The sequence below is a fragment of the Anabas testudineus genome, chromosome 17 (assembly GCF_900324465.2).
Source record: "Anabas testudineus chromosome 17, fAnaTes1.2, whole genome shotgun sequence".
In the NCBI taxonomy this organism is placed as follows: domain Eukaryota; kingdom Metazoa; phylum Chordata; class Actinopteri; order Anabantiformes; family Anabantidae; genus Anabas; species Anabas testudineus.
Window position 1 is genome coordinate 12371469 of NC_046626.1, and position 22597 is coordinate 12394065.

The following is a 22597-nucleotide window of genomic DNA, read 5'->3' on the forward strand; positions in this document are numbered from 1 at the left end:
CAGCAGGATGGTGGGGCGACTAGGAGATGCCACTAAACCTGAGCAGAGATACACATTTAGGCATTGTACACAAATGCACATGTAAGCACACACATAGTTTATACATAGATACACTCGAAAAAGTTCACGCTTCCTATTTTGTCTTAAAGCACTTTAAGCTGCACTCACACACACATAAACACTGATCGTCCGGCCCCAAGCAGTCTGTGGCCCCTCTTAACACCAGCACCACCCACCCATCACGTGCTTCAGCCACACATCTGGTGTACCATCTGTATCACTCCCCCCAATGTGACAGGTAGTCCCTCTCCCTCTCTGGAGGAAGCAGAAGGGGAAAAGAGGGACACAGAAGATAATTTTGGGTGTAAATGTGCTCTGGACCTCTCTGGATGCATCTGGACAAAGCAGACACGCTGCTGAGTGGGGCAGGGTCATTATCAGTTGGAAACTAACTACCAGATAGCAGATGAAGACAAAACAATTATATCATACTGTCACATTATGACAGCACCAATCGTGCAAGTCTTGTTTATGTTGCCATCAGGATGAATGATTTTGCACTTTTGTATTAATTAACTGCGTCTCAATAACAAGCTATAAATAACACAAGTCCAAATATATTAAAGATTCTTCCAATTTATTATAATGTACAGTTATACATCGCCATGACACAAATGTGACCACCACTTGGATGAGGTGCAGAATGCAAAATATTATAACAGCCATATAAACAATACCAGAGGACACTGTATTCCTCTTCTTTATGCCACTGTACATATGGGATCAATAAAGTATGAACCATAAAACAGATATCAAGCCAGTGATATAAAACTGCACAACCAGCCTTTTTACTGTGAAGTTAAGGAATCCATTTCCGAACATTATTTTCACATCTTATGTTACATATTTGACAGTAACAATCTGTATTATTCACACACAACACTATTCGAATGACATCAACTTAGACGTTTATTCAAAAAGGGGAGGATTCCAGCATTGTCATGACTAACAAAACAGAATACTAGTCAGAAATATTACACCGAGTTTGAGGTTTCTTCTTCATCAATTTGCAGTCAATGGACAAGACTGAGCTGCTTCTGTAGAGAAAATGCTCCAAATAGCATCTATTCAACATTTGCAGTGGCATCTGTTACCATGGCATCACCTCTTTGGGCACATATTTCAAATAAAGGTCAATGGTCCTTATCCTGTCAGGTAATGTGGTTTTGAAAAAAAGAAGTCTTTCGTGATTTACTGACTTAAAAACACGGCTCACCACAAACTATAACAATTCTTACATATTTTCTGACATTATTCCTGGTATGCTGTTGGTATGTGTCCTTCCATTTTTGTGCATGTCAGTTGAGTTCTCATTTTTACACACACACACACACACACACACACACACACACACACACACATACATACACACACACAAAACTGATACAGTATCCATGTCACTGAAGCAGCAGATCCAATTGGATAGTTACACAATTGAGCATTAAAAATAAACAAAAAATAAAAACAAAACAGACACGCTGGATGGGATCATCATTAAAGATCTTAAAAAACACTGACACATACACTTCATGAAATAATACAACGGTAGTACTAGTTTCCAATGTCTTATACAAAGTTAGAGCTGAATCTAAAAAGCATAAAGTATATTTTTACATTATCACATACATCAATACATGTACCATGGCCTAGCGGGAAGTTCATCTGGTGCATTATTTCCATCTCTAAGTCCCCACACATTTCCCTACTGCTGGCGTTATTGCTTCTTATGAACAGGGAGCTGAGTGATAGTGAAACAATGCACCACTGTAGTTTGAAACTGTACATTTAAATCATTGCTGATATCCAAAATTTTGTTAGCCCGTTTCACAATCTGCAATGCTAAAGGATAAGGCAGTTACATTTTTTAAGGCATTGCTGCTTTGAGACATACTGGACCAGAGAGCAAATCATGTACTTTGACATTATAAAGTCAATGTAGATGATAAACAGAATACTTTTTAGAGGCAAAAGACAAGAGCCCAAACAGAGGGAAAATTGTATCTTGTATTTGTTTTTTGTTGTTGTTGTTTTGTTTTTTTTGTTTTTTTGAGTGTTGTATATTCGTGTCTTAGAGAACTTCAGTGAGCTGCAACCATCATTAAAGTCTGCTTAGCAGACGAGGTCAAAGCTCAGACAGAGATCAGAGCAGAGCTGTGTGGGTTGCTGTGACCATCTCTCATTGCTGGTAATTTCCATACTGGCCCTGTGGAGAAACATGTGACACACTCATGTTACTGACCTTCTCAAAACCATAGTAAAAGCTTTTATTAATATCCAAGTTTCAATAGGGACAATAATATCACAAGCATTTGTGGTTTCAACCATATCATACTGCAAACCATAATTTATGGCTGCATTGGCTGGTATTGACCAGCAGGTGGCAGCAAGGCCTCACTACTTGTGAGCTCTAAGTTCTAACTAGACACCTCAGGTTTCAGCAGCAGCATGGCTAAGGACAATATAGTTTAATAAACAGTGGACACTAGTTTCAAGTGAGGCAAATTTTACGTGAAAACAGCAGCAGTTGATGCATTTCTAAACAGGGGTCGAAGTATGGGTTTGACATTAACAGAAAATACAGCAAAAATAAATTTAGAAATAAAAAATATACATAGCATTTACCAAATATATTTATAGAGTTTCATCATAAGAGCAACAGTAATCAAAATCAGTGTTATAAAATGAAAAAGAATAAGGACACAGCCAAAGCAGGTAGGCATCTGGCCGTCTTGCTGAAGACTAAGCATGCTGTGTTTCTGGACCTCTTGACTTACAATTCGACCCCTGATTAACAACAACAAAAAAGGGGGTAAACAGAAGAGGAATGAAATAATAAGGAAGAAGAGAAAGATGTGAGATAGATAGTAAAAAGAGAAAGAAGAAACATAACAAATGCAAATTAAGGCTAGGTGGTCAAACGTCTAGATTGGACGTTGAGGTCTTCACAGCAACCATTACCTTTGCTTCTTACAGAACTAGTCAGGGGTTCAAATCCCTGGGTCTTTATTTCTTCATGTGCCCCTGAATATTCAAAGATAAAGATATCAAAGTGTAGGTGTGGTTCCCACATAAGACCACAGGAAATATAGGGCAACAAATTGATCTCCCTTTAAACACTAGACCAGTCTGCATTACGTTTAAAGAAGAATCCTCTTATAGCCCTCATATTTCACTGGAATGGCATACCACATAAGCCAAAGACAATTTTAACACATTCACTATTTTTGGGAAGAACAAAATTAACCCCAATGTGATGACAGCATGCATCTACCTTATAGTGTTAACCTTCTAGCTTCACTGACATTGATACCTGGCCCCACTGAGAACTACATCAAATATACAGGTAAATCTAGCAATACATTGAATAAGGGACAAACTAAGATGCACAGATATATATATATAAACACACATGTGTCTGTAACTATCTATTGTTGAGGGTATACTCACCTGGTCATAACCGTAAGGGCGCTGCTGTTGTCCCTGTGGGGGACCAGGCTGAGGAGGACGATAGCCCCCATATTGTTGTCCCTGCCCTTGGGGATAGTTAGGATACTGTCCCGGGGCACTTTGGGATGGACCTATGACGTTTGAAACATTGAAAACTCTGTGAAATGCTGCATGCTGGCAGCCTTGAGGAAAAAATAAAACATTTGAAAATGCTGCTGAACACAATCAACACAAACTCTGAATTAAGCTGCTTATCTGTCATCATCAGCATGTTTTGATCCTGGCACCACACAAGTTGAGTTCACACTGGGCAGTTTATTTTGACTCTAGGAGCGGTTTGTGCACAAAACCGGTAACGTGGACCAAAGAAGACATAGCTCAGCCCACACAAATGCTCGGTGCCAGTTGAAATATGGTGTTTTGTATGTATTCACATAACAGTTCATACTCTAGCAAGGGGATTACTGATGTGTGTGGATATAGGACCTCCGTGATTTATGAGCAGTGAATAACATTCAAGGCCAACTTCAGTTGCCCCTTGGGCTTTTTTTTCCTTTTAGCACAGGTCTTATTCTGTCTGGAAAGAGGTGTGACAATCTAACTCAGGTTTTGACAAACAATGTAACCTGGTGTGAAAATGGCCCAACTTTTGCTCATTAACCATTTCAGTTTCCTACTTGTTACTCTGAGAACTCGAGGGAATCCCTGTTAGTTCACGATCACTAATGGGCTGCAATAAAAAAAATAAAAAAAAAAGCTCACGGATGACACGGAGAGGATGGTGGGTATGTCAGACCCATTTGTTTAGGCTGCCTCCACAATGCCTGACTCAGTAATGAATGAGAATGAGTGAGTCAGGTTGAAGCCAGGCGGTGCTTCCCTAATGGAAGAAGGCATCAAGGAGATTCTGTTGGTCTTCATTAGACGAACAGGCTTCATTAAAAAAAAAAAGAAAGAAAGAAAGAAAGAAAGAAAGAAAGAAAAGAAAGAAGAAGAAAAAAAAAAATCACTTCATCAGCCCCCGTACAGTGTAGCTATCTATGCAGGCGCTGTGAAGGACCGAGCAAAGCTTGACTGGGGCTGAAGTCAAATGAGGCCCACGCAGCATCATTAGGCGCTCATAATGCCTTATGCTGTTGAGCATAACCTTGTGGGGGCCTGTGAGAGAAAGCATTTGTGTGTGCCAGATGGATCTCACCTCACAGCCTCTGCCTCTCTGCTGGCTCATTACTAACATCAGCTCTGGCTCAGACAGAGGGTGAGTGATGGAAAGTTCCAGTTAAAAAAAATGGGATGAGGAAAAAGCCTAAAGAGCTGTAAGAACTCCAATACTAACACTGCAAGTCAAACACGTTTCAGACATTTTACATTTTATTATATTTTGGTTAAATTTTAAAGGCATGACCTCAGCATAAATACAGGTCATGAATAGTCAGTTATTATAATTTGTTGCTTGCCTTTTCCGCCATAAAACCCAAAGTGCAGTGATGGTTTAGAGTCTTAAAATGTTGAAAAAAAAAAAAAAAGTAATTTATTAACACATTCCTTAACAATTTATCCAAAATGCTAAAAGCCAAGTTCAAAAAGGTTTTGATGAAAGTTTGCCCAATATCTGCATCCAGCAGCCAAAGCTCTTTCCCCACTTCCCTTTGAACACTGTGTCATATCAAACTGAAGCACCAGGAGAAATGCTAATGTGGTGCCAGTCACTACCACTGATTAAATTTCTCTTCTACCAAGCTCCAATCCCCTAACCATTCATTAAGGTGGTCCTTAATTCCATGCTCTTAATGATGTCTTGACATGCATCTGGCACAGTTACATTTCCAAGGGGCAGTAACCATCAGCTCACTCAGGAAGAATTATTAACAGCTAAAAAAAATACGGTAGCCAAAGAGAGCTGAGAGTGCCTCCTGCAGGACAAATATGTGTCAGTTTTTGGGAAAAAGCAACTCACCGTAGCCCTGCTGCTGTGGCGGGTAGCCCTGCTGACCTGGGTACTGCTGTTGAGGAGGGTAGCCCTGCTGCTGAGGAGGTCCTTGCTGGTATGCTTCCTGCTGCTGGCCATACTGAGCATTACCTTTAGGGGGCAACAGCAGGCAACATTAGCAACATGTTTGCAAGCACAACACAACAATAAGGCAGAGAGGGGCTGAATAACAATTGTTTAGCATGTACCATAATACATGCTGGAATGGTTAACAGTCAAGTAAAAACAAAGCTTCAAACTGCAACTTCAAGTGAGTGCTCATCATCACTACTCATGTTTACAATAACTAATGTAACTAGGTTGTGTGTACTGTAAGTCTAAACTGGTTAGGTTAGTATTGGGAGTATTTGATACATTGAAAAAAACAAACCAGGTATCCAAAGTAATTATATTTAAGAATGTATTTAAACAAATCCATGGTCTGCCTACAAATGCCTCGAACAGGATATGGCAGCAGTGATTATGGCCTACATCAACTCAATAGAGACAAAGTACATTTGGTTATTATTTGGCATTTAAAACAGTACATTTACTGAAGAAGATTAAATAGATTGTTAAGTGATGCACACTATATTGGCTCGTTATTAGGAAGGGGATTGTCATTATAATGCTGGATGCTAACTAATCTATTGTGGAAAAAAGAGTGCACTCTGGCATATGAATGTGGATGGTACCATTTTTGTAGTTGGAGCCCAAAAACATTCATTTCCCAGCTTGAAGAAAACTAAAATTCTGGCTTTGTCACAGACTTGTTTGCCATCTTAGTCTCATTTGCATCATCACAAAACTCCTGGGTTCACTGTTTGTTGGTATTCTCCAAATGACTGGAGAAATCGCCTACCTTCTGAGGCTCCCTGTCCTGCGTGACTGTACTGGTCCCCATAGTAGTCTTCCTGCCCTGGGTACTGCTGTGGGGGCCCTATATACACATACACAACATACACACAAGTATATTCAAGGTGTTGTTGAATTGGTTGTGTGAGGGGAGGAATAGGGGATGGATTCCTTGCTGCTAGCTCCTTTTGGTGACTTGACTAATTTTATATTTGGAGGCTTTATATCACACCTTTAGTTATGAAGTATGTGAGCCACAGAACTAGAAATAGCGGATTTCGGGAGGGTCAGAGTAAGAAAAGCAGGAGGGTGTGTTAGGGAGAAGAAATACCAACACTCTCGGCTTGCACACTTAACAGAGACACTTTGAGGGGTATACCTTGCTGTGGGGGTCTGTACGGTGGCATTGGTCTCTGCCCCATGACATGGTTCCCTTGGTTGACCTGTCCCATCATGCTCATTGGGTTCTGCTGTCCTTGATAGTGCTGTCCACCCCCACCAGGAGGCATATTATACTGCTGAGAGGGAGGCTGCTGGTGCATCATGGGGCCTGTGGTACACCAACAAAGAGTTAACTCTCAAACTGTACCGATAAAAAACACATACAAGCAATACAGGTTTTATATATTTGGAGGTACAAGTGAATAGTGCACAGTAAGACAGGTGCCAGGTAGGGCTGTGCCATATTATATGTTGTTCTTTTTTTCCCTATAACTTTCATAAATATCATTATTGCTAATATCCTTGAAATATCAAAATATCATTTTGAGGCTATATCAACCTACCCTAGTGTCAGGTCATACCCATACCCTCAAAGCTTTTCCACCAAGCCAGTTTCAGGGCTGGCGCTTAGTGTTGAATCATTTCTTTGTGTTTTGACAGCCAAATAGTCGGTTAGTTTTAGGCTGGCAGCAGTTCTTTGCTGGTCGAGAACTATGAATTGATTGTGTCAGGAGCTGGGGGCTGGACTATCGTGACCAACAAGCTCAACTAAATCTTTGTTGTAAAGATAAAAATCTGTGTATTATTTATTAAATGTGTTTAACTGCAGTGTGATTGTTAAAATGTATTAGAGAGATAACAATGATCAAAATGTAGCAAAATATACTGAAATCGTATTGTAATCGCTTTACACAGTGATCACAACAACCAGAGCATGTGCTGGATTAGTAGTGTTTAGCTGCCAAGATGTCTAAATAAATCACTTTCCTTCTCAAATTTTTTTTTTATTCAGACAGCCTGTGCTGTGAAAAAGCACACCTCTGTCTCTCACTCATAGTCACAAAAGAAACAAGTCAGGAAGAGGTGTCTTCTATCATTTCACTGTCAGAGGTAGAGGAGAAATCAGATTACACTTCTGCTGTATGAACACTGATATTTCCAGTAACTAGGTTCCTTAAGTGCAGTCAAATAACCAAGTAACCTGGTGACTTAAGTAAACTTGAGTCATAATAAAACCATTGATTGGAAATAAATGCAACTAACAAATTAAACGTTTTACCTTGACTGGGCTGCATGTTCATATTTGGCCGTGGCCCGTAGTTACCCATGGGCTGGCCCTGGGTCATGTTCATTTGGCTCTGAGCTGGAATGCCCTGGGAGGAAGGGACGGTGTGATTGTAACCACCCATTGAGCCATGGCTGCTGGGGGGCATATTCATAGAACCACTGGGCATGTTTGGTGGCTGGTTGGGGCCTGGACCAGGACCTTGCATGGGCATGTGATTAGGCCCTGGAAAATAATAGCAGAGACAATCATGACTCTCTTTAAGATAAAAAGAAAAAAAAAACAACAAACCAACACATTTTCATGTTCACACTTAAAATGTTACATTTCCATAACGAAGTGATAGATTCTGTGGACAACTGTAATTTGACAATAGAAATCATCATGTGGCGAAGCTATCAGTGCCTTAAAAAAGACTTATATATCTATATAATGAATATATAATATATACATTTGCAAACAAAAACCAAGGCCCACATTAAAACAAATCATGAAACCAAAGGAGAAGAGGATAACCATAACCAAACAGTGTACAAGTCCAAGACACCCATAGCTGGCAAATGGGTGACATCATCCTTCAGCAGAGCAACCTCCCTCACAGCTCTGTGGTGTTGCTAGGCAACCCAAGTGAGTCAGGGACTGAGGGAGAAGAAGAGAAAAAGATAAGGAAGGGAAGTTGAGAGCAGAGGGGGTGGGTCACTTACCAGGCATCTGTCCATTCATCTGATTCTGCATGTGTGGGGCTGGAGGGCCACCACTGACCATACCCTCGGAGGGCATGTTGTGACCATGAGGAGGCTGAGAGGAAGGTCCACTTTGACTCATCCCACCAGGGCCCATGGGCATATTTTGAGTGGGCGGCTGCAGGCACACAACACAGACAAAAAAAAAAAAAAAAAAAAAAAAACACACATCAGCTGGTTAGAAAAACATCTGAGCCTGAACTAATCAATAGCGAAGGCAGGTAGAAGGCTACATCTGTGTACAAAATATAACTAATTATAGCTGTGATGTGTCTAAATCACTCAAGAAAGGCACAGATGTTTGAAGACAATGCATTGTTAAAAGACAAAATAAGCCATGTATACATGCTCACATACTTGCCCTTTAAAGCCAAGAAAAAAGTATAAACCAAACTAACACATGCCATTATTATTTAATCCCCAATTTGAGCTGCTCTGTCTTTATATTTAATGTTATGATGGGATGGCAAATAAACATCTCCTCAAACCAAAATATGAACTTTTCAAGAACTAAAATGCACATCTACCTTAGAAAGCATTCAATTAAATTACATACAATTTTGGAGCAAAAGGGCTCATTTAATATTAGGTTGAAGATAAGATTTAGATTTAGTAGTCATTCATCTCTGCATTATCATTCGTTTATATTAACATCTTTCAGATTCCAGGAACAAATACAGTGTATTACATTAAGTACTGAACCTAAACAATACTGTGCTGATTTCTTAATTCAGTATTATTACTTGTCATCTGTGTTTACTGAATATCACTTTAGGTCATACACCTAAAGTAATACACAACAGATTAAGAATTAATGTTAGTTAAGGTTAAGTTAAAAACAATCAGCAAAGGCCAATACTCACAGCAGGGAGAAGAGACTGCATGTTTTGATTGGAGTCTGCTATCGTAGCCAGGTACACTAAATTTCTGTGCAGCATCTGTTGATACCTGTGCAGGTAGAGGGTAATCGACACGGATTTTCAACCAACGTGACCTTAAAAATACTTCAACGTGTAAAACCAAAGAAAATATCAATACTTACTGTGAACACTCTGCTGTTTTGCCTTTACTCTGAAAGTCCATTATACACTGGATCAGCTGGTTGTTTTCATCGAGTAACTGAAACGAGATTTATACAATATATTTCTGTTGTGCAATCACTCAATATGGTATATTTAGTATATTTATTTCCATCGCTCGTTGATGGTCATTCTAACATAACATTAATTTGAAAACAATGAGGAGGTTGTGGGGCGTTTGGTGAAATGTGAACGAGCGTTACTAGCTAACAAAAGACGAGACTTGCCAGCTAGCTGTCCTAAGCTAACAAAACCGTAGGCCTCCATTCATTTGAAATAAAACTGTACGTTAGTCTGGCGAATCGGCCTAAGACCAATCGTGTTCACATGGCGTGTAGACTCCGGAGATGTTCATATTCACCGCGCTGTGGCTCTGTAATATTGTTCCTGATCTGCTCACAGTACGACCTGGATGGGCTCTGCTACATTGATTAGCCCAACGGCTAGTAGCGCCTGCTACCACAGCCTCCATTCTGCGACGCGCTAAAAAAAAAAAAAAAGATGAATTACCTTTTGTATTCCAGCGGGTGTTATATCACCTTTCCCACGCTGTCTGTGAGGTGCAAATGCCACCGACATGGTGATACTCTATGAGATTAAACTGAACAAGAGCATAAAAGTGAAAAGTAGCCAACACTCCTAACAAATCGGTACAACTCGGATCAAACAGTTCAGGATGCAATGTTGTAATGCAACGGTCCGTTTTGGGGGGCGCGCAGCACGTTTAAAAACATAGTTGATCCACACTGTTTATTTTAAACACGCTCAGTTACATGAAGATCGCGTTTATTTAAGATTTACTTAAATAGCTCAACACATTTATGTATTTAATTGAAGACTTTAGCATTGTAGCTATATTGAATTAAATGTAACCCATTTTCATCCAGTGGAACCGTCTAGATCGAATCCAAAAGGCCACGGGAAATGGACTGCTCAACTAAAAGGGGTAACTGAGAGAAATATGTGGTGTTGTTTGATATATGTGTGTATAGTTTTCGGCACAGTACCCTAAAAACAAAATGTATTAGTTATAGTTTACCCTCATTGCAACGCACACAGATAAATATATATCAATTTTATTTGGTATTTATCGCAACTGTTTTGCACTGGAGCCGAGTTTTGGTATCACCCCAGTTCAGAGGTCGTGCGCAGGCGCTGTTTTCAATACACTGCAGCTTCACAGACTGAGTAGCTTGTTGCTAACTAGCTGAATCATTTAGTAGAAGTGTCCTTTTTTCTTGTGACTGTACCCTTCTTGCAGTGCAATGGCGGCAAGATATGACAGAGCTATTACGGTGTTTTCTCCCGATGGTCATCTTTTTCAAGTGGAGTACGCACAAGAAGCTGTAAAGAAAGGTTCCACAGCGGTAAGTCATAAATGAAACTAATGGTATTAGCTATCCTGCTAAGCTAAACGACTAGCAAGCATTCTTCTAGCTAACTCATGTGTTTAGCTCATTTTGCTGTTTAAAACAGTCAGTTCCACTCAGGTGTTATGATTTTTGTATGCCATTATTGGACTGCTCTGTGTATTACTTTCACATATAAGAAAATATTAGAAGTTAGTGTAAATGTAACGGTAAAATGAACGAGCGTATTGTCGCTGTGTCACTCTCAGTACTTTCAGTTTCAGTAATATGTCAACTAGCGTTAAGTATCGCTAGCACTAGGAAATAGAAACAATATTTCTTTGTTGCTGGCTCTTTATATTACATAAATTCAATAATACATCGCACATACACAACAAACCATATCAACAATTAAACTGTAGTAGAGTCGTGGGATTTTCCCCATGTACTCTGCGGAACAGAAACACAAAATTCAGCCGTAGGGTCAATAGGCCTGTGTAGTTGCAGATAACTCACAGTTACAGATAACTTCTTCTGTAGCATGTTTATTTTAGTTAGTAGTGCAAAGTGTAGACTAATCACATTTTACTCTCAGATCACATCAAAGTCAATGAAAACATTAGTTACCCCCCAGACTCCTGAGAACATGATACAAGTTTCAACTATGAATGTATTTTTGTGGGTAATGTCATAATGACTGACATTTTTGTTAATTAAACTCTGTTATAACTGCTTAGGCTGACGTGCTTTTATATTGACATTGAAATATTTATCAAAGCAAGTGAAAAGTCAGATTTCTTTATTTTTGTGCGAAATTGTCTGTATTACCAGGCATCAGACATTTAATGATGTTATTCTTCCTTCTCTTACATAGGTTGGAATCAGAGGTAAGGACATTGTTGTCCTTGGTGTTGAAAAGAAATCGGTGGCAAAGTTGCAGGAGGAAAGGACTGTCCGCAAGATATGTGCCCTGGATGAACATGTCTGCATGGCATTTGCAGGTACCTCAAACAACACAATCCTTTTCAATAACTCGTTAAAGATGCGATACCTGTATTCTTTTTGTTGTCACAGTTCTTTTTGTGACAAGCCACTCTGATGACCAGTTGTTATACACACTACATCTGCAGATATCGGTACCAAGATTTTATGTTGTATAGCTGTAACCCTTTTCAATATTCTTCAGGTCTGACAGCAGATGCCCGTATTGTAATAAACAGAGCTCGGGTTGAGTGCCAGAGCCACAGACTAACTGTTGAGGACCCAGTCACAGTGGAATACATAACTCGCTACATTGCTACGCTCAAGCAGGTACCTTACTTTTGATTTACTAAGAATGGCTTTCACATCCAGTAGGCAAGGACATCACTTTCAGCTTTTGTCCTCTCCTACCTAGTTGTTGGATAATTTATTTCTAATAAAAAGATTTATAAGAATGACCAGTTACATCCGTTTGTTTAACGGTTATATTTACAGCGCTACACTCAAAGCAATGGTCGTAGACCATTCGGCATCTCCGCATTAATTGTTGGCTTTGACTACGATGGGACTCCCAGACTGTATCAGACAGACCCATCGGGGACCTATCATGCCTGGAAGGTCAGTGACTTTTCTCTTAGTACATTACTTTATTGTCTTGTTACACTTGTGCAACAAATACCTTATCAATATGAAATTGTTTAATAATCATTTGGCTGTTACCTCTTGGAAAAAAAATAGGCAAATGCAATTGGCCGTAGCGCAAAAACTGTGAGGGAGTTCTTGGAGAAGAATTACACAGATGAGGCCATTGCTGGAGACAATGAGGCAATCAAGTTGGCTATCAAGGCTTTGCTTGAGGTAAGGTCACAGGTCATGTGGGTCTTTGCATTTGCATGATAACATATATTGAAACTGAATTATTTCTAAACTGCTTTACCATAAGATTACCATACTGACATGCAGATATTTCTTCTAATAAAGTGAATTTAATAGTTCAGTAACGTACAGATATTATCAGAGAGCCCCAACTGCTGTAAGATGCTAAGTACAATCATTACATTTGTGTCACTTGGCCTATTGTGATAAGCTGAACCTGACAGCTCAGGCAATTAAAATAAAATGAAGCTATGTTTTTAGAGAAGTTTTAAAGTCTTTGAACTTTTGATCAGCTATTAAAACAAGCAGTAGTTTTTTTTTTTTGATATTTAAACAACCTCCCAACATGGCTCTGAGTTGGAGTGTGTATTATTTAATACACGCTAAGTCACTGGATTTTGTATTTGATTTGTCACAGGTTGTCCAGTCAGGAGGAAAGAATATTGAACTTGCTGTTATCAGACGGAATCAGCCACTGAAGGTGATTTACTGCAATTTTGATTTCTTTATTTTGTACCTTTTTTTATATATAGAGTAATTATTTTTACTTCCCTGTTTGCAGATTTTGGAATCCAAGGAAATTGAGAGCTTTGTGGCTGAGATTGAAAAGGAAAAAGAGGAAGAGGCAGAAAAGAAGAAGCAGAAAAAATCAACTTAAAGCAGTTAACTAAGAGTTTTTCTTTATTGCACTTGGATGACAATAGTAAATATTAGTACGTTTCAGAGGGTTTACTTACTCATTTATTTCATTGTAAAGAGCCAAGTCATCACTTGAGATCTGCTGATGTCGCTTAAATGTTTTGCACACATTTACAAGGAATGGTGCACCACTTGCAAATAACAACTTCCAGCTTTTGCGCTAACTAGCACATGCCTAGATCTCAAGTTATGGTTTAAATCTTAACTAAACTTACAGGATGTTTTTATATCATTCACCAAATGACCAAACAATGGTGATTACTCTCAAAATCGAATAGAAACGTAAACATTCATAACGATAAGGAGACTAAATGCTCAATAAAAGATGACTTGTTTGTAATTTCTTTGTGGTATTTGTGAAAGTGATTTTAAATAGTTCACTAAATGACTTTACTAGATAGTATCTGCCAGTACTGAATAATCATTTTAATGGTGCAGTAACAAGTACTGCAATAAAGATGTAGTGACTGGATAGTGCAGTGGTAAGATCGTCTTGGACATCACTTGTAAGTCGCTTTGGATAAAAGCATCTGCAAAATTAGTAAATGTAGGATAACTACAGTTTAAAACACCACTAGTGGTATTACAGTGTGAGGCTAGAAACTGCAGTGTTTTTAATTTATCAGCATACTGTCACACAGACCTGGAAATGGGAGGAAAAAGGTATCTGGAATTGCTTTATAAAGTACTCACCTCTCCCTTAGTCATTTAAAACAAATTAGCGATGAGTGAACGAAGTGTCTAATGGTGGCCCAACAAGACCCCTTTTTGCCTCTCCTTTTTTATTTCACCCTAAATTCGCTTATCAAGCAACCGCTGCTCTGAATTCTCAACGACACAATTATGGCCGGCGGTGTGGTAGGGCTGCTTAATGGGATCCTGGCCCCAAGACCCCAGTGGGAACTTTCAGTGACTTTAATCTGGAGCCCTTTGAAAAGTTGTGCCGTGCTGTGCTGAAGAGCCCCGGGGGTTCCCTCTGACTCTCACCAAAGACATAATGGTGAATGGTAAAGTCCTTCATTTAGAGTCATCTCCCCAAGCCAGGATTTCCTGAGTGGGTGCCCTGGCTGTCGACTAGAGCAATTTCACTTTGTCTGCAATTTGTCTTGTTTGTGAGTCTTATAGGTTGGTTGTTAGACTGATGTCAAAGGATCAATTAAGCCTCTGACATCACTTATCATACATTAAGCCATTAATTATAGGAGAACAATAAAAGTCGTTAGTATGACTCACTCTCGGCCGTTTCATCCATACACTAATTGCCACCTGCTAATGTTTTTCGGGTCAGTATTTGATGAGATTATGATGTTACGGTCACTGGTTTGTTGGTCAGGCGTCGAATCTACTGGAGGACAAAACAAGCTATAGGTAAACTTTAATAAAGTTTATTCTGGGTAATCCTCCAGCTGCAGAGGTTATCTGATCCATCTTGTCAATAGAGCAAGAGCAGCTTATTCTGTGCTGCCGCTAGACTCCTAGACTTTTGAAATGCTTGTGGGAAGAGTTTTTCTTTCTTTTTTTTTTTATTATTCTTTTTTTTTCCGGCATTGTTGCCCATAATCAGTGCTACAGTGCCTCAGGACAAAGTCCATCTCTCTCATCGCTGGCTGCTGCTCATCATTAATGCAGAAAATAATGGCTTCACCAGAGGTCATCGACGGAAGAACGAGGCCCGAGGACATGTACTCTCCAAGCAAGTATGCACACTGCTGCGGGCTGTCGACTGAGTGCACTGTTTGTATGCACACACACACACACACATATACAGCCCAATTGCACACAGACATGGCGAACACTATTAATGTGAACACACAACAGATTTTTAAACAGTGCCTCCATCTCTTTTTTTTTTCTCTTGATCTGTCATGCACTTACACTTCAGGCAAATTGTGTTCTCATGTTGTTGTGAATATAGAACAAATAGTGGGAAAAAACATTCCACATGTTCACATCTGATTTAAGTATTTGGTTGTATCTCACATCAATAGTTGAACCTTTCTCTAACGTTATCCAGTGCCCTCGTCTCTAGCTGATTTCCAAGTCGCAGGCAGATTTTACTTTGAGGATCTACATTTTTGTCATTCTAACGTGCCACCCCCGTGGCCATATTTCAAATTATGCCTCTCTTGGGATGTTTGAGATTTGTCAGTGCAGAATGTCCTTAGGTCCAAATAAGGCAACAACTTCAAGGGTAGAAGCGCACACACACACACACACACATACTTGCATCTCTGGAGAACTAAGGTTACACTGGTCCTCTGTTAACACTGTCTCAGTACTTCAGTGAAAGACTCAAGGTGTTATTACCTTCTACCAGCAGAGGGCAGTGTTGCATAAAAGGAGTGCTGCCATCATGTTGCTTACACTTTCATCTCACTTTCCTTGTGGTACAGATTGACAGTATGACTCCAGCAGCTAACAGTGAGCACAATCTACGCGCTGCTGACATGTTTTTTGTCTCTGTGCTTTAACACACGGCCACAAATTCCCTCTGAACAATTGATTCCATCAAGGGAGAGTTGTTTTGCTTAAATTGTCAGATGAAAAAGCAACATTGCTCGTGTCCTCAAGCCATGGCTAAGCTGTCAAAGTGTGTTGGGTCATAAAAGGCTACGCTCTCAACACTGTCCCTTTTCTGCTTGTCACATGTCAACAGTTGCACACATACACTCTTTGAGTATATCGGATTGGTCTGCCTGCTTCTTATGCCCTTTAGGCATCCGCAGTACGAAGTAAAGTTTGGGCATATTGGTATGCTGGCTTACATATCCATAAGCAATCAAAATATGTTCTCTTTTAATGTTCTCTTTTAACTTATAGCTCCAGGGATACATTTTAAATATCATTCTATTATCTCATATCACACATCTCATCTTTGGTGTCCTTAAATCTCTTTCCCCTCTCTCTCTCTCTCTCTCTCTCTCTCTCTCTCTTGCACACATGCATAACACGCAGCACTTCTTGATTTTCAACTGTTTTCTTCTTGAACACACCCTCCACTCTTATCATCATCAAACAGAGCAACATATACAGTAGAGGAACAGATACCGCTATCAGATTTAGTTGTCATTTACCTTTGTGTACTCTGAAAGGTGCTGGCTTGCTAACAGTTTGTGGGAAGAGACTAAAAGACATGGTGTTGAGTTACCCTTCAGGAGTCAGCTGTCAGGGTTTTGTCTCATAGAAGAATACAAGTGCATCCTCCTGTAATTGAAAGTAGATACCACTGGGCCTGATACAGTGAGGGGGAATGGAGAGACAAGGGAAGATAGAGAAAAATGACAGAGAGGAACAAAAAGTGAGCGGATAGAGTTAATATAAACAATTCCCAGGATGCTGCGGGCCAACAGCAAATGGCCCTGGGGCTTCAAGGCCTCTCAGGGCCATGGCAGAAGCCAGTCACACACATCACATAGCATTACTGGGGATGGGGTTACAGGAAAATGTCAGCCGACGCATAAGGAGGAACCATCGGCCCATAGGATAATTCGATTGCCTGAGGGAGGTGCAATCTTGCATTCCCACGATTCCTCTCTTTCCACCCACACCCTGTTTTTATTGTATTTTTGAAACCATTTTTCTTTCGCCGTTATTTAATGTTTTCAATTCTGTTGTTTGCTCTGGTAGCTACGTCTTTTTACGCATCCACTGTGTTATTGTGGGAGCTACTGTGCTCCTGCAGTGGGTTGCCACAACAGCGTTCAGCCTCCTCTCCAGTCGCCATGGGGATTTTATGGGCCATTGGTTTGTGGTGTGGCCTGTGATATCTTGATTTACAACCTGATCATTGTAAAAAAATGTCTCCCCACTCGCCCTAATGCGCCCTCACATTGTCTAGTGGGATTCATATTGTATTGTCAGTCTTGTGGCTGTGGCAGAGGCGGCCAACATACAGTTATTTAGAAACATGAGGTGAGCCAATGCATGCTGTATACCTAAAGCAGCTGTCCATGGTTTAATCTCCTGTTTTCACTGTACGTGTATCACGCAAATGTCGTTCAAACATTGTTGCTGTGCGCCACCTTAAAGCATGTAATTGTTGCATGTGTCACTGGGCGAACATGCAGCTGCATACATGCACGTGGATTAGATAGAGACAAGAGAGAGAAAGGATGGAGAGAGAGAGAGAGGGAGAGCAAAAGAAAAAGAGACAGCGAGAGAGTTCAGCGCAGATATCTGAGTGCGTCTGACAGAGAGGACAGCCCTGGAGGCAGGTCCCAGCCCCTCAGCACCGAAAATGACACATGACTGCTTTGACTTTTGTCATCCCCTGTCTCCCTCCGCCCCCAAACCCAAGCCTCCAACAAACACTGAGGCTAGCATAGATACACACACTCAGAGACACACAGTCACACTGTATACTGCTTAGATTACATTATCTTTATCCCCAGGACATGAGCCCTCCTTGTTGGATGACATTTGGGCTTGTGCAGCACTAAGGTTACCTTTCTTTGCCTCTGAGTTAAAGATGCCTGTCTGCAGCATGCATTTGAAATGAAGGACGGAAAAAAAAAAAAAATCAGATGAGAAAGATTTCCAAAAGCACTTTGATCAGAGGCATCAACAGTCACGCACAAACTTGTTAAGCAGTATGTAAATTTGGGCTGATACTGAATAAAGTTGCCAGAATGGCATGAATCCATTGTGCTGCGATGATCAAAATAAAAGAGGGCTTCATATGCTGGAGGGCAAGAAAGTCACAGACATGAAGGTTTTTTTCCTTCCTCTTTTTTTCTACAAAGGGGCTGATGGGATGCAGAGAGGAGAGAGTGAGGGGAGGGAAATGAAAGATAGGGGAAAGCCTGGAAGGATCTCAATCTAAATTAGCCGAGTAGAAGGAAGACTGTGCTGAGTGAGACATATAATTAAAACCAAAGTGATGAAAACATCAGCACTCATCCAGTCACTCTCCAGATGGATTTCTGAAATTGCTACCAGGATGATCTGAAGATGTTTCAAAGCTAAAGGTAAAAGTAGCCTATTGTTAAAAGTGCGCAAACCTCCCATTCACCCTTTACTGCACTTTCTCTCACCACCTCTCTACATCCAGCTCCTCTCCCTCCCTGTTTCGCGATCCCTCCCTCGTTCCCTCTTCATCTCCATCTTCCCCTCCATACCCCGAGAAGAATAGATGCTGTCACCGAGACTCTTGTAGCCTGTCAGCTTCTAAACAAACAAGTTAGCTAAAGGATCACTTTCACAGGAAACCTCCCGGTCCAGGGAGAGGTTATAAGCTCTGGATTGTTGTGTCCTCTCCAACCCCACCTGTGACAGAAGTGAGGAACATGACCTCACTCATGGAGGTGTGACGAGTCCCACGCCTTATTGTATTATACTATACTGTACTTGTATTATACAGTCTAGCTAAATGCTGCTTTGAATCATTGCTTTATGTGAATTTTTTGGTAGCTTGGCAATGATAGTAATGTATTATTATGTTATTTTTCTAACCAAATGTCTCCAGCAGTTAGAGAGGAAGGATTCTAACTGAGGGCCCTTTCCTTCTCTCCAGTGTAGTGTACCTCCAGTAAGTCTGTCCTCCCGAACAACAAATGTCCTTACACTAAAAAGGCCCCTCAAAAAAACAAAACAAAAAAAACAAGCCTGACTTTTTGTGAGAAAAAAAAAAAAAACAACCCCCTCAGGTGTGTTCCCTCTCACTCTTCCTCTCTGCACCTGCACTGAGTCTCTCAAGTCCTCCGTGTGTCTCTCCACACAATGGAGACAGTGCGTAGCCTGTGGCGCCTCTCTCCAGCTGAGAGCCACCTCTCTCCAGAGGACAGGAGAGGAAAACTGCCAGCACTAACAACTGATCCTGGCAGATAAAGGAGCAGATAGGCGAACAGAGAGTGCCTTGGACAATACTCTCCCCGGTCTTCAGCACTGCCTCCTTCAGCTCTGAGACAATGATGATAACAACTGTTAGGACGAAATGGTGCTGATGATGACTGGATTAGGCATACTAAGAAAGTGTATATATATATATATATATATATATATGTGTGTGTGTGTGTGTAGATATAAAGAAGGGGAAACCCCTGCATATTGTTTCAATTTCTGATCTAAACTGTATCCGTCACCATCCATCGCGTCAGCGCCACCGCAAACACTGGGCTTTTTAAAGTCTTTTTAATGTGCTGTAATGCAGCAGTGCCAGGCCGGATGACCCAGCACCAGATCAGTGTACCACTCACGCTCCTCGGGGCAGTTGACTGGAACAGCAGTTAGGCAAGACGAGCCATCGCAGGTCGCCCAGGCCACAGCTGGGAACCCCTAGGCCAAAATGCTGACCCGATGTGATTAAGTGTACATCCAGCTGCACAGAGGGATAATACAGAGGCATAGTGCTACACCTGGAAATTCGTCACCAACTGTAACAAATTTAAGTCGTGTTGTGTGTCAGAATCCACAAGGAAATTAAGCTATTTAACTTTTTTATGAGAGATGGCTTGGGTGAATTTGCATCCCCCTTTCTCTACTCATTTCTCTTACTGATACAGTCCAGTGTGTGTGGTCTGTAAGAGCCAAGCTCCTGGTATTTGTCCTGAGAAAGACCTTGATGGGAATGGGGTCTGAGTGAGAGTGCTTATTTTATTCTCTTCCATGCTGCTGCAGGCTATGGCTGTATTAATGCAATGGCAGGGATCTTTGAAGTTGTGACTTTATGAGACAAAAGCTAATTTCCTTTCCTTTGTTCATTATCGAGAGAGACTTCCAGCCGGGCGGAAAGCATGCTGTGCTAATTATTCCATTCATGAGTCGTCTCCAAAGTATGTAATGGATTTCACTGTGCTTTTCACAGGTAAGAAGGGTGATATGGTGTACACACTCCTGTCAACACGCTCGTTTACAGAGATTATACCTTTCACATTTATTTAATCCTCAGTGGATACAGAAAGCAAATTGTCTTCAAACATCTACTGCAAGCAGAATCATCAGATGACTTCGGATGGAATAGATCTGTAACTTCAGGTTGCCAGGTTGTGAGTAGGTTGCAAGTAAACTTTAAATCAGAGCGGATGCGTAGTCTGTAGCCACACTTTCACTGACGTCTCAACAAATATATCCTCTGCAGATTTACGAGACCAAAAACCACTTTGCAACTCTTTATGATCTGAACCCAATTTCACAAATGAGTTTCTGAGTTTGTAGGGCCAAGTTAGGCATGACATAATGGGATTTCCATATTTGCCTGCAACACAGCTTGGCAGAGCATGAAGGAAAATGCAACATTTCACATTTCCATCTTTGCCACGTACCAGGATGCCACCCACAACACCTGAGCGCTCCCAATCAGTGAGATGCATGTGTCCTGCTGTGGATGTACAATGTGCACCCTGCCACTCAGAGTGAGATCAGACAGCAGCAAAAACAGGTGTACAAGTACTACAAGTAAATGGCATATACCTCCTCCACTGCTATCTGACACCCCCTCCTCTTCCTTTTCCTTTCTCTCTCTCTCTCTCTCTCTCTCTCTCTCTCTTGCTTTGTTTGTGCTCATTTTATTCCGTGTGCAGCCTCCTGGCAGCCAGGTCAAGGTTTACCCTCGCACCACACACCATTTCCCTCGCATGCCGCCTGGGGGAGGAACACTATAGGCCTGAGGCAAGGGCAAGCCCAAACAGCTCACACAACATTGCCGCCATCACCACCTCTAACCATACAAATAGGACAGACAGGCTCAGCTTCGAATTGCACAGCTGGATCTTTGTCTTTCTTTCTTTCTTTCTTTCTTTCTTTCTTTCTTTCTTTCTTTCTTTCTTTCTTTCTTTCTTTCTTTCTTTCTTTCTTTCCTTTCTTTCTTTCACCACTAACACCTCCCCTCCTCTCCTTCTTTATCTTATTGTACATTATTGATTTCTGTCAGTAGTAAGGTATATGTCTATTAACCGACAGATTTAATAGAGCGACAATAGAAAGCTACTCATTTGTTCCCCCCGTAGTGTAAGTGTTCATTTTGAGAGTCTGATACTAACCCTGGCTAGGAGCTAGTGCTGGATTTTTAGCTGTAAATGGAAAACGCCTGTGGGCTTTTCATTTTCTGGGCCCAGACGTTCCCTTCATGGTGTCGGAGCCCTTGTGTTCACAGAGTTCATGTTTTGCTGCAGGGCTTTTTTTTTTTTTTTATTTTGTTTTATCTCATAGCTTAGACTAGCAGGGCTTTAACTCCCAGAGGACTCCTGCATAGCAACAGCAGAGATCAACAAAGTAAGTTTGTTTATGTTGGCTGTGTCCGCATGTTGTCGACTTATACATTTCTCAGTCTCCATTTCCTGCCTCTCCTTGCCCCAGGGGAAAGGAGCCCTCTAATTGGATCTTGTTCTAATTGAGCCTAATACTGGAGCTAACCGGAGTTGGGCCCTGTGGCTAATGAAGAGCTAAATCAAAACTAAGCACTAAAACTTTGACTGTGCATGTGTGTGTGTGTGTGTGTGTGTGTGTGTGTGTGTATGTGTATGTCTGCATCTTTTGCTCCACATTCTGTCATGAATGCACCATTACTCATTCTGGTTTTCTCTTTCATTTTTACCTTGTAATACTCATAAATCCTTACTTTTAGGCAGTAAGGGAATACATATTTGTAAGCAACACTAGTTTGTCATTTACAAACACAAAAACTCACCATTCATGTTTCAAATGTTGTCAATGGTGGAAAAAAACAAAGTATATTTAAGGTTGTTAAAATGAGCTCTATTGATGAGCACATTCATGCATCAACAAGCATAATCCAACAATGTCATATTCACTGTTATGAAGTGAAACACTGCCTAAAGAGTAGTTTACGCAAATACTTTTGTACTTTTCTTTAAGTAACGTTTTTACTTTCTACTTTTAAATAATCAAAGTACTTCTTCTACCACAGCATGTTGTACATTTTCTATTAGTGAACGCTGTTCAATCACTGTCAGGTCACTTTTACACTCTGTTTACCACCAGCATATAGCTGGACTCACACCTAGACACAGTGATGTCACAACAGAAAGTATTAACATCAAATGCTGACATATAATGAACTGTCACATAAACTGCAG

The 22597-nt window shown here is 40.7% G+C and overlaps 2 protein-coding genes across 5 annotated transcripts; one reads left to right on the forward strand and one right to left on the reverse strand.

Annotated features, from left to right (window-relative positions):
- Nucleotides 1-620: 620 nt before the first annotated feature.
- ss18 (SS18 subunit of BAF chromatin remodeling complex) lies at nt 621-10239 on the reverse strand. Of its 4 annotated transcripts, XM_026374515.2 has the most exons (11): nt 10171-10239; nt 9624-9700; nt 9445-9529; nt 8543-8699; nt 7833-8063; nt 6711-6881; nt 6339-6416; nt 5465-5587; nt 3508-3638; nt 3019-3081; nt 2143-2263 (listed from the first exon to the last, which is right to left on the reverse strand). In XM_026374515.2, exons 1-10 carry the CDS (start codon nt 10237-10239, stop codon nt 3064-3066), a joined length of 1140 nt encoding a protein of 379 aa, XP_026230300.1. In that variant the 3' UTR covers nt 2143-2263; nt 3019-3063. The 4 variants fall into 4 exon arrangements, with proteins under 4 accessions (XP_026230298.1, XP_026230299.1, XP_026230300.1 ...); XM_026374513.1 differs by lacking the exon at nt 3019-3081 and having other exon boundaries at nt 621-2263; XM_026374514.1 differs by having other exon boundaries at nt 621-3081.
- A 586-nt stretch (nt 10240-10825) lies between these two features.
- Nucleotides 10826-13909, forward strand: psma8 (proteasome 20S subunit alpha 8). Its single transcript, XM_026373598.1, has 7 exons — nt 10826-11027; nt 11884-12010; nt 12196-12320; nt 12486-12608; nt 12729-12848; nt 13285-13347; nt 13429-13909. The coding sequence occupies exons 1-7, from the start codon at nt 10926-10928 to the stop codon at nt 13522-13524; spliced, it is 756 nt and encodes a 251-aa protein (XP_026229383.1). The 5' UTR covers nt 10826-10925; the 3' UTR covers nt 13525-13909.
- Nucleotides 13910-22597: the final 8688 nt, after the last annotated feature.